The sequence below is a fragment of the Lepisma saccharinum genome, chromosome 2 (genome assembly GCF_977018435.1).
Source record: "Lepisma saccharinum chromosome 2, izLepSacc3.1, whole genome shotgun sequence".
Taxonomy (NCBI): Eukaryota; Metazoa; Arthropoda; class Insecta; order Zygentoma; family Lepismatidae; genus Lepisma; species Lepisma saccharinum.
In genome coordinates, this window is record NC_139230.1 from 52,142,154 (window position 1) to 52,161,377 (window position 19,224).

The window sequence follows — 19,224 nt, forward strand, 5'->3', positions numbered from 1 at the left end:
GCAACAGTGTCTGATAGACACTGGTTGCCCGGTTAAGGGTTAATGTGTAAATTCACAGTCAGTTTTTCTCAAACCTTTCCAACAAGTAGTAACATTTTGCCTTTGGACACCTCTGGGAAAGCATGGCAAGGCCTGGGGGTCTGTAGACAACAGGTTAAGAATGGCTTCTCTAAAAATAAATAAGCTAAACTTTATGTTAACGTCACTTTAGTTGCATACATACAAATTCACATGACAAAAATGAAAGTAAGCTTACAGTTCTGTGTAGAGTACTACTTGTTTTAAACATACTACACTTACTAAGGCTGAAAGTTAGTTCTGTTGTTTCCAGTGCAGCAGCATGCAGCTCAAAGGAACTAATTTCTAAACCAGGACTAAATAATAGGTAACCCATTACAACAGCATGATTATGCAATGCATCATGTATCATCTTTGTTTCCTCATGATTCCTTAATATAGCAGACACTGAGGATCCAAAAAGCAAACGTTTCTGCAAATAAAAATAAAAACTGTTGTACATCTCTGATGCATATCACTCATTTGTGAATCTTATTTCCACAGAATATAAAAAATAAGAAAAACCTACAAGATTAAATGAAAATGAATTTAACAAGATTGAAGTTCTAGTAGCAGGGATATAATAACAATATGGCTATAAATTATAGTACTAGAATTTTCACAGTTGTTTTTTCTATAATATTAAAAACAATTGTTTTTTTTAAAAAAATCTGTTTGCTTATCTTCCTGGCAAAAAGTCAGAACAAAATATTGCAAATAAATAAAGAACATTTTCATTGGAATAAACTTCATACCTCAGACAGTTTGTTGGTGTGAACCTCCTTTACGTGCTTGCCTAAGCTGATTGGAATTAGAGAACTAATATCATGTTGCGTAGTAAATGGATAATTGCTCATGTAAGCAATAATGGATTCACTTGAAGGATGTTGTGTTTGTGTCTGCATCTTCACAGTTGATTCGGTTGCATCATAGTCTAATGAAAGCTTCAAAGGAGGCAGTCTAAACAGACATAGTCTGTTTGCTCCAGCAACATAATTTGTGTCGTCAAATGCAGTAAAGAAGCTAAGTTCAGAAATAAGATGAGCTGAGTACCTGAAGTAAGAAGAGAACCCATAGCAATCCAGTGATTCATGTTATTTATGAAATATGCACATATATACACATGTATAAAGAGGCATGCACATTTTGTTTTCGACAAAACACGAAATCTGAAATAATACACTGTAAATTTTCAGAAATGAAGTTAATCAAAAACTGAGTATTGGCATCTGAGATGCACCCTGCTTTTCAGATCTATTTAGGGGAAAAATGCGCATCTTACATGCTGGTAAATATGGTACATATTTTCAAAATTCACTCACCCTCTTGTACAGAGATCAATGTGCAAACTAAAACTTAACCACCATCTCCATACCCAAAATAAAAGCTGAGGTTGTAAATGGGCATTCTGTACATTTTACAGTTTATTTCACATTATTTCGTGACAAAACATGGTAGGAAAGTGCACCTCACACCTTTCAAAAGTATAATTCCCACTTTTCTAGGCAAACTTTCCAAAAATTCAAGGGTACAAGCAGATATTTTATCTATTTCAACCTTATGTATTACCACCTCTCCCCCCCAAACAAATATACTCCTCACAAAAAGTTTGGAATATTGTTATATTAGGCATTAGGTGATAGGCACAACCTTGGAATGATATCTGTGTCTCCTGGATGTTCATGTGTTTTTGCCGACATATGCCACAGTGACTACTACCTATTGCCTAATATAACAATATTCCAAACTTGTGCCAAATTTAACAATATTCCAAACTTGTGCCTAATATAACAATATTCCAAATTTTTGTGAGGAGTCAAAATTAACAATACAGAGTCTGTGAAATTCCAATGTATCCAAAAATTCTAATTCAATTCAATTAAATGGTATATGTATTTTAAATATTTAACCTTTTGAGTCCCAAGGCCATTTTCACATGTAACCCCTTGGTCCCGAGCCGATTTTGAGCAAAATGCAGAGTTTCAATTAAATGAGCGTAGATCGGAGGCTAATTGCCCTAGAGAGATGAGTGATATACCGTTGTACGCGGAATGAACCAGAGATTCAGACTATATGAAATTTATGCAAATTTGGTGTATATGTGGCGGGGGAGGGGGCTAACTCTCAAAATTACAAAATTTCGGAAAAAAAATGGGGTCCCCCCAAAAAAAAGTACATGACAGTGTCGACATGCACATGGAAATGATCGCTGACATGTAAGGAACACAAAAATATTTGCATTATTATCATATGACCAATGTAACGTGAGTTGTACCCCAAAAAGGAATGGTCGGCACCCCACTAATTCAAGCTTCAAAATGCAGCGGTACCTTGAAATGACTTTAGCTCAGAGACTATTTGCCCTGGAGATATGAACGATATACCGTTGTACACAGAATGAATCACAGATTCAGATGATATATAATTTATGCACATTCGGCGTACATATGGAGGGGGAGAGGGGGAAAATCCCCTGAAAAATACTTTTTTTTAAAAAAAAAAATGGGGTTTCTCCCCCCTGCAAAACAGGATATGAAAAGTTCAAAATGCACATAGAAATTATTGGTGGTATTTAAGAAACAGAAAAATATTTGCATCATTGTCATATGACCAATGTAACGCGAGTTGTTCCCCCGAAACGAAAGGCTTGTACGCCACTGTCTCAAGCTTCGGAATTGAGTGAAATGCAGAGTTACATTGAAATGACTATAGCTCAGAAACTAAATGCCCTAGAGATATGAAAGATATATTGTTGTACGCAGAACGAATCACAGATTCAGACGATATATAATTTATGCACATTCCACGTACATATGGAGGGGGAAAGGGGGGAAATCCTTTGAAAAATCCTCGCAATTGGGCACAAAACGACACACACCTACGCACAACTTTCACGGATGAAAAGCTAGAATGTAGTGAAAAATAAGTGCCGATTCTTGCAGCTGCTTGAAATTCTATTTTTAGACAATGCAGGGTAACCTGTGTTGCAACTTGTGGAACAGTTGTGCTCAAAATCAAAGGTTTCCTTCAGTGTGCCTTGAGATTCCATTCTCACAACGCAGATTCAACAACGAGTATTCCCCCTCCCCCACCCCACCCCCACCCCCTGCTTCTGCATTTTGACATCGGATACTGATAAACAAGCTTCCTTCGAATGCAGTTACTAGGAGGAAGTGAAAAGCATAGCTTTAGAACAACAAAGCCTGTCTTCCTTTGTTGGCAAAAAATTTTCCCTTGAAAAGAGACGCAAAAGAGAAGTCCCTTTTCCCGCCTTTTCCCCTCCATTTTCATGAAGAAAAAAAGTGCAAGAAACATTTCTGTTAAATACATGTGTTAGGAACAATATAAAAAAAATTGAAATTCTAGCCAAAAATAGAAAAGTTATAACGTAAAAACTACGACCTTGACACAGCATCTTGATGGAGACGCTTGGGACTGCGAGGGTTACATTTGGGTATCTCGACCGAGACGCTTGGGACCCAAAAGGTTAATGTAAGGTGAGGAGTTTACATTTGCCATTTACATACTCATACAAAAAATACATTTACAAACAGAAGTCACAAATGCTACAGGAAATAATAACCTATGAAAAATTGTTAATAACTAACAATAAGAATTTCAAACTCAAATTTTATCCAATCAACTTCAAAATATCTTGCAATAATCTTCCGTCTGTCAGATAGATTTTTCTATAAAGGACACTAACAAAGTAACAGGCTGGGAGCATTCTGTTTTATTTTCCATGCAGCTTTCTTTTCCTTCCTCAATAATAAAAGCTAAACTGTGAAAAACTTGACTCAGGACATTTATACCTTATGTAAAAATTCAATGGAATTGGAGTAATAAAAGTTGCAATTTTTCACGTCTACAGAGAAAAATTCACACAGAATTCACACACAATTCCTGGAATTCAATGAATTCCCAGTGAGTAGCCAACCTGATATAACCCCACAGAGGACTATACTGGCTGTGGGCACAGCCAGCATAGCCTTGTTAGCCTGTAGGAATGTAGTCAAAATTGTACTATGTGGGAGTGATGTTGACATTACAGTACATTCTGAAAAGTTCACCCCTGACACCTCTTGAGAGTTTACTCAAAGAGGGTAATTGAAAGGTGGACTGCATCAGGGGTGAAGAAAGGAATTTATGCAAGGAAGGTTAGTTTGTAATCATCAAATCTGTGAAAAGCATTACAGACATTTCTCAGAATTCTAAAATGTATGTATGATCGGATGCACATAGTGACAGGTAATGCAATGACCACCTTGGTGTGTGAACATGGTTCATGATGGTTCGCACTGAATTGCCATCACATCATGATAACAGTTCCTACAGTCAATTAAGTGGTGTATTAGTTTAAATTTGTTTGTATTTATGGGTGGGAGGTACTGGGATCAGATTCTCAGACCTCTTGGGAGTTACGGGATGTAAGTGTCTCAGATCACAATCAATATGTTTGATATTGTTAACAGTAGATGTCAGGGGTTTTCATGTTTTTATGCGCACTCTCAAACCCAAGGGAATGATGCTCAGACAGTGTGCGAGACAATATGGCTGAGTGTGTGCGGTGATTCATTCCGTCACCATGTTGCATTACAGCAAGTTGTAATATTTTGTTTTAATCAATATATCATCGTCCCTCATCAGTGAGTTTCATTCCACTAAACATTCGAGTTGAATCAACCCTATGGAACACAACATATGGTCCTCCACTCCAGAGGCAAGGGTTTGTACTAAACGCGACACGCAGTAAGTAATATCATTTTCTATCGCGTGCATCATGCAAAATTAGACAGACTCAGCTCAGTCCAACAGACAACCACATTTTGGTACACCAAAGCCATGACAGTACATATTTCGGTCCACCAGGGACACATACAACAAACAGTAAGGGCTGACCCTTTCTGAAGACACTCAAATGTCAACCTATCTTCCACGTAGTCCAACCTGGACTGCATTTTACAGACTAACAAGGCTCTGGCATCTGGACTTAGAGCTAGTAAAATTCTCTGTGGGACTTTGTGTCCATGTGTGTTTGTGATGGTCCCTTCATTCATCTTATCACCATTAATTATCACCTTAGTGATTCGCCAAAAGTGGCAGAGAAGTCAAGTAATAAAACAAAAACAATCTATTGAGAGTTGCTGTCACATGAAAATTTCATACAAATTTCACTGCTTGAAAGCACAACATCTTCAGACACGTTGTTGAACATTTCAATTCATGAATCCATTTATCATGACAAAACAATGCACATAATACCTGTCGTAAAGCATAAAATATACTTACATAGCACTTAAATTGAGATGAAAATATTTGTATTTTTGGTCTAGTTTTGCATCACCTTCAATCTTAATAGCATGGGGAACTGAAATCTGGAAGGAAGTAGGAAATCCTAATTCAGATGGCACAGAAATAGTGAATTCCGTTTGATCGATCTTTTGATAGTGAAAATGCTTTCCAGATTTCATCTCTTTAACAATATTTCTACCACCTAGAAAGAGAAATATTTCTAATAAGTTGTAAGCATAATCAATAAATTTTCATTTCAAAATATTTAATTGTTAATATGAAACAAAAATGAAGGGCTCGGGTGTAAAGCATGGTAAGTGACATTTTGGTCATTTCTGAGTTCATTAAGAAAAAAGGTTGTTAGCAGCTACACTGTAGATAAAATGTTTTCATGTTTTTACCAATTTCAAAAGGCTTCACTGAGTCCAATGCAAATTGTATGACATGGCAATTTCACTCGAAAATTGAAGGATGGCACATTTTACTTTGTAACTCAAAAATGACCAAAATGTCACTTACCATGTTTTACACCCCTTCAAATAACACTGATTCAATCAAATCACAACAATATTTTTTTATACATGTTACTTGATTGAAGTAAAACAATGCCTCCTAAGCACAAATTTATATTATTAATACATGTAAAATGTAATATTTTACTAAGCCCACACTTGTTTAAATTTAACTCATCTATTGGAAAATAATAAAAAAATATGTAAACAAGATACAAAATACATTAATCTTTAATTAGGTACATTCATGAGTTTGTAATATCCAAAAATACAGTGACCTTGAAGGATGTGCAAAACTGTGCTAACTTCAAGACTAAAAAAAGAATAAAATTTGTAGGAAGCAGAGGGCACCAAGATCACATGCATGGAATACAAAAGTCCTCTTTTGCAGTCTATCAGGAGCTAAAGAAAGTAATTTGTAATGGTAATGCGACTTTATAAAACACCCTCTATATTTTCCAATTTTACCTTGAATCCATTTAGATATACTCTGCTGGTTGATGGGCATTATCCTTTCTACTAGATTATTTTCTACTATACGAAGGGCACCTTCAAGCTTAGGCAGCTTTCTTGCTGCTATCGTCAAGGCATCACGAATAAAAGATGTAGAATACTTTAAGCCAGGAATTGATGGTCGTGCATTACTGGAATTATTTTCCCCAAAGATTTCTGTCCACATGGATAAAAAGAAAGCATCTGGATTGGTCACCCAAATTTCTCCCTGTAAGCACCAAAAACAATTTACATGCAGAGGAAGATTCATTTAATTTATTCTAATATATTTCAATGCAAACCATATGTGAACTCCAAGTTTCAGAAGACTTAAAACGTCTTCATATGCTGCTGAGTGCATTACATCACCTAGTCTTGTATGTTATTCACTTGCTAAAACCAAGGGAAAAAATAAAACACACAGTACGCAATAACAATATACCTCTAACATTTCATGGATTTCTCCACCTACAATGTAACAAATGGTTAGGACCAGGGGTAAGCTGCTGCAAAAAAAAAAATATATAAAAAAAAAAGCAATCTGAATGAAAATTAATGTGGCAGTCTAATTTATTCTTGGTTAGAATATTTGAGAATTTAGAACAGTGGTTCTCAATCTTTGTGAGACTGATTGATTGATTGATTTGTTTATTTTACTTCCCTTTTCTGCCACTTTTTGCTAATCATGAAGATGGGGTGAGTGATGATATGATGAAGGGACACTCACAAAGAACACCCATGCCCAGGCTGGGATTCAAACTTGGGACCCCCGGCATCATAGTGCTATGCACTAACCACTCTTCCATGGAGGCTAGCAATTTTTTGTGAGACCGCGGCCCAGTAGTAAATTCCTCTTTTGAAAGTCGATGCCTAGATCCCAACAATTTTACTCGTACATATATTTCTAAATTTTAACTTTATTGAATAATTAATATGTACACTTGAAATTAAATATTAATAAATAAAGTATGGTATAATCATAAATAGTAATAGATTGATTATGTCTAGGCTTGTTGACATCATTCTTAATGTTTTGTTATATATATATAGTGTGTTTTGCAATTTGCAGCAGAGTCTATTAGGGATGGGATCGATTAATTGGTATCGGCCAATATAAGCATATCAGTTTATCGGTAAAATTATTTTACCAATCCGATATATCGATAAATATCTGATAATTTAGTGCAAAATTCTGCCATGTTGTTGTCATTTTTATAGATAATCTCCATGCCCTACTTTCTAAACAAGTCAGTCACCTTGAAACACACATTTATTAAGGAGGTCAATGAACCTTTCAAGTTTTTCAAGGACCATTTCTAATTTTATATCGGATTGGTAGAATATCTGTTATCGGTAAATTTTATATCGGTACTTTATCGGTATCGGCCAAAATTTCATATTGGTGCATCCCTATTACTAGGGGCATGCATATTTCGTTTTTGACGAAGAAACGAAATTTGAAAAAACACATTGTAGTGTTAATTTTTCATGTTTTTGAAAGTTGTGAGATGTATTTTGTGACCATGTTTTGTCACGAAATAATGCGAAATGAACTGCAAAAAGCGAAATTAAATCTTAAACACGAAATTTAGGTTTTATTCACCGATGCGACACCTTCTGAGGTCTGAATTATCCTGAGAGTTATGCAATTCCCGGAGAATTGATTAATTCTGCTGTTGATATTGGAAAAGAAAAAAATGGACCCCTTTACACAGAAATAAACTTAATACTCTTGATAACTACATAAATGTGCTATTAGAAGTGAAATGTTAATTCTGTGGAATAAGTAGTTTTTAAATCAAATTTAGGATTATATTCACAATTTTAAAACCAAAATGTATTTTTATATACCACTTTTCATCCAATTTTTCACCGCTATAACACCGATATTTTATTTTATTTACCGCTTTTGAACCCGAAATTGACTCATTTTTTGTACCAAAATTTTGCTTTTTTATTTACCAAAAATATGTGCCTCTACCTATTACATATATATATTGTTTTCCTTAGCTTCATTATGCTGTAAGACTTTTTATAGTTATTTCTTATGTTATGTTATTTATTTATTTATGATGAAACGATTTTACAGTTGCTTCTAAATAGATATTATTTCTTTTTGGAAGTACTTCCCTTCAATGTCGCCACAGGGAAGGGGTAAATTTGATCTTAATCAGTGGTCAAAAGTAGTGTGCTACTTGTAGTGTCGTTACTGTAACTAGCTACAAAATTCCTGTAGTTGTAGAAAAAAATTCATTACAGCTACATTTCTTCTCGGAATTTTGAGGTAAATTTTGAATGTGGCAAAGAAAAATTCGACAATAATACATGGAAATACGGATAATCTAGATTATAAATATTTTGATATCGCAGATTAGATATATCCATGTAATTTATTTCATTAGTAGAGAATAATTCTAATATCCAGATAACTGACATATATGATTATATTCTGGCTAACAGCTATGTTTTCTTTCGAACTGCATCACTATTTTGGGGAGAACAATGACTTGTTTGCACCACCCCCGGAACAAATTCTGTTGTGTAAGAGGCAGCAAAATGTCATTAATAACTGTAAAACACAACTTGCAGTGCAAAAGCAAGTGTTCCATTTTCACTATAATGACAAAGTAATAGTGCCAGCAATCAATGACACAGTACGTTTACAGCATTGACCATTGTTAGTACATACCAGCAAGAAATTATTGTTACAAGAATGTTCTAGAATTACAATTATTATATAATATTTAATATTATTTACATAACATTTGTTTACAAATTTTAAAATTACAATACTTTGAGAACACTCATGTGTACATGTAAGTTTCCTCAATTTTTTTCTGTTATTGTAAATAGTACGTACGCGTTACTGACTTTTCTGCAGAAATGATAATTTTCTTTAGTTAATATAGTTTCCAAATGTGTGTATTTTTTTCTACTTTTACATCGCTTTTCTGTAACTTTCTTTAATCCTGACAATAAGGATAAATGGTTTACTTAGTAATTCTCTTATTTATAATTGCTTTCTGCCACTTTTTGCTAATTGTGAGAATGAGAAGAAATGATGAATTATGAGCACTGTGGGGAATGGAGAAGCAGGAGGATCCCTTCCTCCGAACTAGGCATCTTTCCTAGTTTTTATCTTGAGTCCACTTTATGCACACATAAGCTAATCAAGACTGGATATGAACCACTATGTGCCTCTTTTGGATATCGAACCTGGGGCCCTTTGATTAGCTACAAGGTGACAAATTTCCACTGTGTCTTCAGGGAAGCATTCCCAATGGGAAAGCTTACATAAAGCATCTCTCCACATCCCCCACTTACCCACAAGGTTAGAGCAAACATCTAACGAATTAGGGGAATTATGATAACAAATAACACAATCTATTTTCCAGTAAGTACAACTATCATACTAGGGGCTTCATTTGAATATCCATGAGGTTGTTTCATGTTTTTTTTATGCAGAAGTAGTGCAAAAGTAGCGAAGTAGCGCACATGAGAAGCATAGTGAGCTACATTTTGGAAGAATAGTTGTGACTGTAGCAAAGCTACTTTTAAAATGTAGCATTCTGATCACTGAATGATATCGGTTGGAGAAAAACTGTTTCAGGAGAATCTCACAGCCTGGTATAATTGATGTCAGGGCCCCTGGTACCAGGCCACAGCCTAGCAGTGGAGAAATACTGATTTAGAATATTTTTATATTGATTTTGAAATAAAATTCAATGTAGAACAATGCTTTTGTGGCCATGATGATTTGGTGAGAAAGTGCCCTGGCAGAGCAGAGATTTGAAGCTATAATCTGCCATTTGTGAATACAATAAAATGGACACACAGGTGCCTTACCAACTATTCCATGGAGTCTCTTGATTATGAACACTATCAAGGATGTAGAGTACTGAGAAGTGTACAATCTGTGTCTGTTAAGCATATTTTTGGTGTGACTCATGCAAATATACATTCTATGGGCCTGCGTGTGATGTGACTTTTTTAGTGAAGATGCTTGTGAAGTTTGTTCTTTTCTGTCTAAACATGAGAGTGAATAATGATACATGTTACAGTGTTTCAAATCTTGCACAAATTTTCACTGCTTCCACTCTGAACATTCAGCTTTGTTAACATAATTTTTGTTGTATTATGCATCACTAATATTAAAAAAAATGATAGCTGTCATATATTTTATATGTTCATGAGATGCATGTTAATGAAAATATTTCCACTCGTAGAAGGTCTGTGGGTTAGATAAGTAAGAGCATTTCTGCTGTGTTGGTGGTCAACTAACATTTGGAAAATGTACATAGGTTACTTCTTTGATTTTTATTATCAGTCATTCTAGAAATGGGAGTCAAGATTTTTACGTTACATACATAGTTATGAACGTAGCATTGAATGATGTGGATTTGATTCAGAACTTTGTATTTAATGATGCAAAGTTTCCTTGCAAAACTGCTATTGAAAGTCTTTCCTAAAAGCATGTATTTAGAATAATTAATGTTAAGAAGCAATGTATTGTAGGAGTAAACAAATAAAATGAACTGGTATTGAGTAAATGTGCATTTAATATTTATCAGTAACTGTACTTTGAAATTATTCAACTATACTTTTACCATTGCTACCAAAGCTGACTGAAAAATCTTCATTTAAAGCTAGTTCTGAAATCTACACGAAGTATGTTCACACACAGGTAGAAAATACATTTAAAAAATAACTACAGTACACTACTTAATTACGTACCCAAACTTAAAAACATAATAATTACTAGAATGTAATTTATTCTGTTACTTACTTCAACAGAATTGTGTGAGAAGCCACCAATTCTATCTGTATGGCGATAATAAACATTACTTGATTCTACAGTGCTGCTCCATGACAACTGCTCCAATACAATTTGCTGTAACTCTTGTACAACTTTTGTTTGCACAAAGTTATTTGGTAGGTACAATTCAGGAGCTATTGGCCGGGTTAGAGGAAGTACTGAAGCAGCTTTCTCAGCCCTACAAGAGAATAAATAAATATAACAAACAAGATTTGCTTCCATTTTATATGCTATTATTGAGCTGAAAATTATTTTGTACTCAAAATTACATTGTCATAAAAAAAAACCTTAGAAAAAACAGAAAATAAGTACATAAATTTCCTAATGTCTGTCTGGGTTTTATGGATTGAACTTCTCTGCATTCCATAGTTCTATTAATGTGGAAAATATTGTCTTACCTTTATCTATAACAAAAGTTCTTCTACACTTATAAAAATAAATGAAGATATTTTAAAGCTTCCTTATTGGCATCATCTTGCGAGGAAAGTTTGGGTGTCTCCAAATGTTAGAGAACAATATGTGTTTATTCTGTGTGATGCAGGAGTGCCCGCAGTATTTTTCTTGGGGGGGGGGGGGGCAGAGTAAGATTGTAAGATTTCATATCTTGCCCTTCGGACAATATAAACTTTTTTTATTATTATTATTGCTTTTATTATTATTATAATTCACAAATCATAAAATTCAAATTGAATTGAGAATGCTTTGGTGTTGTATACAACTTCAGACTCCAGTCTGCTATTTAGATAGAAACTGGATTCCCCTTCATTCCTTCCCATAAACATTAATTACTTTGTTGATGAAAAGTTCTGAATCTTGTTGTACTTTTTCACAAAGCACAGATATCAAACAGATACGACTTAATCAACTGTCCATCATGGTACCTCTGATCCATGTTTTTTATGTGCCGAAGGGTACAGTAAAAAAAAGAAGTAATAATTAAATGATGGGATGTGAATTATCAAGATCATATCTTGACTTCGGAAAATGATTTCCAGACGTTTCGTAATCCCGAGCAGCCGAGAAATTCCAAAGAATCTTATTTAGAATAGGTTAATTCTTGCTATTTCTTGTACTATAGGTGTCTGAAATTTCTTGAAATTAACAGTTTTTATTCCAGAAGTACAAAAACAATAACTTCAAGGGGAAATAGTGTATACAATTTGAATTTTCACAGCATCGGGAAATTTTGAAAATTTTCAGTCCCGAAAATTTCCTGACCCAGTTCGGAAATTGAGAATTTTTTCAGTCCCTATTGTCAGGATTATTAATATTTCCTTCCCAATCTTGTCCTGACCAAAAAAAATTCCATCCCGCACACCCCTAGTTACAGAAGTCAACATGATTTTGTGTCTTGTGAAAATATCCTCTCATTATACTGTTGGACAGGGCAGTTAATTGCTGTAACTGACAGTCTGCAAATAGCATAAAACAATATTATGTATTTGAAATAAAATTTCGCTACAATTTCACCATTCGAATTACATAATTTTTTCCAGATATCTCAGGTGGGGGTGGGGAGCTGTAGATGCCCTTGGTGTGATGTATTATTTAAAGCAGAGGTCTCCAAACTCACCAAGCCATTGAGCTACTTCCTACATTTGAAAATACATGACGAGCTACCAAGTGTGGATTTAATTTTTTAATCCTTTGTTGGTTTATCAAAACTTTAAGAAATATAATCATTTTTCATGGCACTAAGTCACCAGGGGCATCGGTTCGAATCCCAGCATGAGCATGTGTTTTCTTTGTGAGAGTTCCTTAATCAATTTCATCATATCATCACTCACCTTCATCGTCGCCATTAGCCAAAAGTGGCAGAAAAGTGATGCTATATAACAAAAACGAAATAAAATAAAATCATATCAAATTATTATTTTAAATGTATCTGCAGAGAAATTAAAAATGAAAGTTTAAAACATGTAAATAACAAAAACAGTAATTCATAATTGGGAAAAGAGAGACGTGGTAGTATATAAATACGGAGAAACTAGTACTCACTTTTATCTGCGAAGCTGTTTTTTCGATTAATTTCAGTGGCCACTGCTTCGTGGATAAAAGTGAGTACTAGTTTCTTCGTATTTAAAAACAGTAAAATTTAAAAACCTGTCCCTAATCATTATCATCTTGCTTTTTACCATGTTAATGAGAAGGATGACATTCATTTTCATCCACAATATTTGTTATGTTGGGTGAATATGTTGTCATATTGGTACGAGATCTCAGGTTGTCCATCTGTCGGCAAAATCAGATCTTTCTGCCAATCAAATATTGCCGCTATTATTTACAGTCTATTCTAGGCAAACTCCTCACGAGCTACTGGAAATGACCCCGCGAGCTACCGGTAGCTTGCAATTGATGGTTTGGCGATCCCTGATTTAAAGCATGGGTAACCGGTAATCAATCAAGATAAGACAATGACTATCAGTACGTGATACATGGCATATTTCAACAAACCAATTGCATAGTTAGTACAATGACAGGAAGCATTATATTATAAATACAAACAAGAACAATAGAGATTTATTAGTATTGGCTGATTAGAACTGCTATCAAAAGTATTGGATCAAGTTTAATCACTGATACCTTTCTGAAGTCTGGGTATCCTACAGGAAATGCAAAATATACAAAAGTGAATGTTGTAATTGCTGTTAATCCATGGACATTTTAAACATAAACTCTGGAAGAGCGATTTGATCTACAGTGGAACCTTGATTATGTTTTTCAGGGGATCAAGGGGGAAAAATTTAAAATGTTAGAAAATGTAAAATCCACTGTAGTTGCAATGTAGTGTAAAACTTACATTTTAACATTGATAATTATGGTGAATAATTTTAACATTTACGTGCCCAAGGTCTATTCAGGTCAAACATTATGAATTACCAATGTTTATTACACACTATTACATAATTTTATGATTTTCCCCTTTGAAGCACTAAGTAAGCATGTGCTTGAATGTTGTGTAGATAAAATGAAAGAAAATGCTTGTCTCCAGGATAAACAGGATCTAGCGTTTTTCACACTTGACCAGGCCATCACATACACCTCAAATTAATTTTCATAACCTGTATGTGACAACTGAATATTCACTGTCAATGTTTCAAATCAATGGCCACTTTCTTCTTCGGAGATGGATATGTTTGTCAATTTAAAAAAAGCATGCCATATTCTTAAATTCACGATGCAATGTCCCTGAATATGTTGTCCCTTTTCAACTTGTATTCAATATTTTGGTTATTTTACATTGCCATGAGGAAGATAAAGAACGATTACATGAAATATATGAAAGGAAAAACCCAAAGAAGCATCCATGGCTTGGCTAGGATTCAAACCTAGAACCTTCAGAGGCTAGGTCATGACTCAAACACTCAACATGCTTCATCACAGTGATTTGCTCCTTTTCAATTAACATAACCTGGTCTGAAGAACAAATATTGGATTTTAACAATGACTGTGAAAAGTTTTTGAATTCCCACACACAGGTACATTTTATAATGTTAATATTCTTGCTTTTAATGAAGGAGTCCCAAGTTCGATACCCACTGGAACTACTACATAGTAGTTCAGATCCCACTTTAAGCTGCAGGTCCAGTCCCAATTAGCCTATCTGTGCATAAAGTGGGTTTAAACTTCAAATTTCAAACTTCAATAATATATTCATAGGTAAATACAACATTTCTACCATAAGAGTACTTACAGTGTCTTGTATCTTGAATCCTGAACTGAAGCCAAGTTTACTAGAGAGCTTCTAATGAAAGCTGCCACTTCCCTACTGGGATCATACCATGTGGAAACTGCCATTCGTTGGAAAACAGTTACAGGAGGATCAGCATATAACAAAATAGAAACTGCGGCTATTCTGACTGATGATGGTTCACCTGTGCTGTGGTAGATTTTCATCAACAATGGAATTACATGGTGTGGCTGCTGGAATGCTAGGTATTTCAAAGAAAATATAGCAGAGGCACGCAAATATGGAGTGTCATCAGAGGCATTTCCAAGTATATGGGGCATCATTTCTTCCAGACTTTCAAGCAATCCTGTGTTCCCAAGAGCAGTGATATATATTCGTTTTAATGTTGGGTCCTCATGTACTTTACGAGACAGGTGTGGTATGTAGAGTAGAGCTTGATTTGTGGTGCATTCATTTTCTGCCATATAACTAGGATATCTTTTATTTTGTGCATTATTGCTAACACAAGCCACACGTAAAAGGTTAGAAAATGCAAGAACAGCAGCAATTCTTACTTCTTCATTTCCCTGTACCGCTTGGCTATTTACCATTTCCTGCAAAGTATTCATAATGTTTGAAATTAGTTAACGTACAATAATTTGACATGCATAGAGTAAAATAATTTTGTTAAAAATCTTGGAAAACACAATATTATTACATAATATTTAAGCAAAAATTCTGGATTTGACCAGACTTGGACCAGGGTCTCTGGCATATCATGCCCTTGCTCTATCAGCTGAACTACTGAGCCTGCCTTGGTTTTGCCTCTTTTAACATGTGTGGAACGGTCCGTGTCAGTGATACTAAAACAGGATGTCTACCAAAATAACAAAACCAAAAATTCTTGACTTTTTCATGACCTTTTTCGTTTTTCTTATCCTTTATTTATACAACCCCTACTTAGGTAAAGTTGGAAATTAGCAATTAAGAACATACATATTTATTTAATGAGAAACTCCTACCAAAAGGCTAGTTAAGATGAAAACTGAAGCTGCATTTAACAAGAGATTTAGACTTGCTTTACCTATTAATGCATCCTGGACTGCATTTGGCAGACTAACAGGGCTCTCGCATCTGGACTCACACGCAGTAAGTATAATCTTATGTTGTCATCCCTATATATTCGATTCCAGGTGGAGGCACATAGTGGTTCAGATAACACTTTAAACAGTAGGTCCAGTTCCGATTAGCCTTACTGTGCATAAAGCAGACTTAAAAACACCAAATCAATCAATCTATCCCTATATATTTGTGATTGTTCCTTCATCCATCTTATCTTACCACAATTCATCCTCATCTTCACAATTAACCAAATGGTGAGAAAAGTGAAGTAAAATAAACTATATCAATCAATCGGTCATTGTGATAGCAAGAATTCTTGACCACAAGTATAATTTCTTGACTTTTTATTGACTTCCCAACCTACTTGTTGATTTCTTTACTTTTTCTTAACAGTTAAGACACCCTGTACAATGGGATCTGCTGCCTTTGAAACAATGATGACAGTGATGTGGTATCTCCTAGCATGGAGATGTATAGTAAATTATAACTTGGCAAATACATCTCCTGCATGTAATAAAATTATATGGTAGCATAATATTATGTTGTCCTGCACTGTGGTCATGTGTTCTCTGGCTACGAGATGTGTGCAGGTTCAAGTCTCCTGGGGAGATCTCCCAGCCTGTGTATGGGACCAGCAGCAATCACCATTATGAGGAAATTGGGGAGCTACGAATGAGTAGTGTAACCTGGTCATGGAAACTGAAGGGTTCATCATGCTGACCACACATCATCCCGTAACTGGTCAGATGATCTCCCACCTCGGCAGGTGGGAGTGAGGCTGGCAGTTGGTAGGTAGGCCCTGGTATGTTTAGAATTAATGATCAAAAATATAAATTTCACAGTATGTGGTTTAAATAAAGTTACATAATGGAACACAAATTGGCATTATTGGTTTCTTACAACCAATTAACCAAGGTTCACTATACAGGTCTAAAGAAGCTTGTATTAACTCCAGTTCATCTGAAGTGCATATTTAAATGCAAAGTATTTAAATGGATTACGTAAATAGAAAGTATGGTTTTAAGTGAAGTTCTTGTAGTAACCCACAATAAAAGAAAGAGAAGAAAGATAAGGAAAAGAAGGTGGAATTGTAGTATGAGAACATTTCAATTTCTTAAATAATTTGACTTAAGTTGCACAAGAATTTTGAAAGAAAAAAAACACCCTCTACTTCAAGAAGAGTAGACAAATCATCTCACATCACATAATGTGTCATGTAATAAATAAATAAATAAATTTCGGGAACCTGAATTCACCTCATTAAGTAATATCTGTAACCCGCTGACTGTAATACATAGTGTAATGACTGCCTACCAGTAGAAATAGGGAGCCACTACATCATGGAGGCAACAGTGCCTCCGGGAACAAAAAAAAAAAAAAAACCTTGGGGTGGACGCTGGGAAAAGTCCACCACAATAGATTATGTTGGCAGTGTATATTTAGACATTTGATTTTAAATCCAAGAGACATGACTTATGCACCACTGTGTTCAATAAAAAAATAACACAATGTTATAGTTTTGTACTAAACTACAGATTATTTATGGAAATTGAGTTTGAGTTTGAATTTAAAATTTTGGGTGCACCAGCACTTAGGCTATTTTGCATCCATCACATTATATGGAGTCCAGCCCCTTACTATAAATAAACAATTGCATTGTCGTGTTACTAAAATATTAAAATTTTCTGACTATCGTCAAAAGCCAAGGCTCCAAGGGGAACTCAGCACACATAAGGACAACAGACAGGACATACACAGAATTATACTGGTCATAGGGACAGTCGCCAGAGCCTCGTTAGTCTGCAAAATGCAGGATGTACTACGTGGAAATGAGGTTGACAATTGGGTGTACTATGTGGAAGGTCACCCCTATTTATGGAAATATCAGTTCAGTAAATTAATAGTAAATTTTATCAATAAATTGATGGATCTATGTAACTACATTGACTGTTACTGAAAGAGTACCAATTAATCTGTTACATTTCTATTACTGACAATAGTAATAGTACAAACAGACAAAAATCAGTCAGTACACATCTAGGCTGTTGACAGAAACCAAAGGGGAGCTACATCCCACAGTAACAAAATGGGCCAGCACAATGTAGGGTATTGAAGTCAAAGAATAGAATCTGTGCATATGGTAAATTAAGGAATTGAAATGGAAAGGTGAATAAATTTTAATAACTGGGAACAATGACAATAAGTGGAACAGTTAAAGAAGAAATAAACTTTAAGAGTTTCAAAAGCATCAAATAAACAATTCATTTACAGGTAAAGTGTAGAGATTTTGTAAGAATGAGTAAGGAAAAATCAAAGCAGGTGTTGGAAACAGAAAAATCAATGAACAATATCTTTGGATATAGCTGCTAAACAATGACACTGGATGGCTGAAGGACTCCAATAAGGACTCCAATAACAAAACATGTTTAAACAAATAATGAAACTTGATCAGAATATATTTTGTGGATTCACTTTGTACATCAATGAGATCAAATATACAGGGTGCACAATAAGTGCAGAAACACTCATTTCGAGCTAATACAGGTGGAGAAATATGAATCAAACACCCTGATACAGCAAAGGGAGAAAACTTTCAGGATAATTATCAACAAAACGGATCATCTTGAAGTTTGCTATCTTGGAGTCAAATTTACTTTCTTAATTTGGTTCCGAATTAAGGTTTATCATTCAAAAAATTACTTTTGTGTATAAATGATGTATATGAAACATATGAATATGAAATATCATGTTACTTGAATATTTTCATTGTTACCATGGCAACAGGATGATGTGTACAATTGTACACGAAATGACCGGAGGGCAAAGATAATACAGACTTTAATTTTTCATACAATCTGTCGGTCGGATGACATAACAACGTATCTCAATTTTTTTCGAAATTGAGTCAACGACATCTTTGTGGTCATACCGGTGCCTTACATCACCTGACGAAGCAGCATAGCTCAAATCCAATTAATAAGGAAGTTATGGATATTTTTAAATTTCGTGTATCTCAATCTGTTAAAGAATTTGGTATGACATAGCAATGTATCTTGACTTTATCTTTATGTCAGACAAAGTAAATCCTAAACTGCATCACAAGTTAGCGTATCTCGTTTTGTTACAGTAGCAAAATGAAACAACAGGAGAAAATTTTCATAAAAAGAAAGTAATGCAGAAATGTATATTTCAATGTTTACAAATCGGCAAAGTCACAATCTAACAATAGCGGCAGAGTCTGACAAAGGATAATGAAAGCAAGA

At 34.7% G+C, this 19,224-nt stretch overlaps 1 protein-coding gene across 1 annotated transcript in view; it reads right to left on the reverse strand.

Moving 5' to 3' along the window:
- Positions 1–19,224, reverse strand: part of LOC145982049 (vitellogenin-like) — a 165,700-nt gene that overhangs the window by 73,235 nt on the left and 73,241 nt on the right. The window contains exons 9-14 of the mRNA XM_083115634.1: positions 14,864–15,453; positions 11,140–11,347; positions 6,330–6,582; positions 5,347–5,551; positions 813–1,110; positions 301–490 (exon numbers count right to left, since the gene is read on the reverse strand). Coding sequence (XP_082971760.1) covers positions 301–490; positions 813–1,110; positions 5,347–5,551; positions 6,330–6,582; positions 11,140–11,347; positions 14,864–15,453 — 1,744 coding nt within the window. The remainder of the gene's footprint in view (positions 1–300; positions 491–812; positions 1,111–5,346; positions 5,552–6,329; positions 6,583–11,139; positions 11,348–14,863; positions 15,454–19,224) is intronic.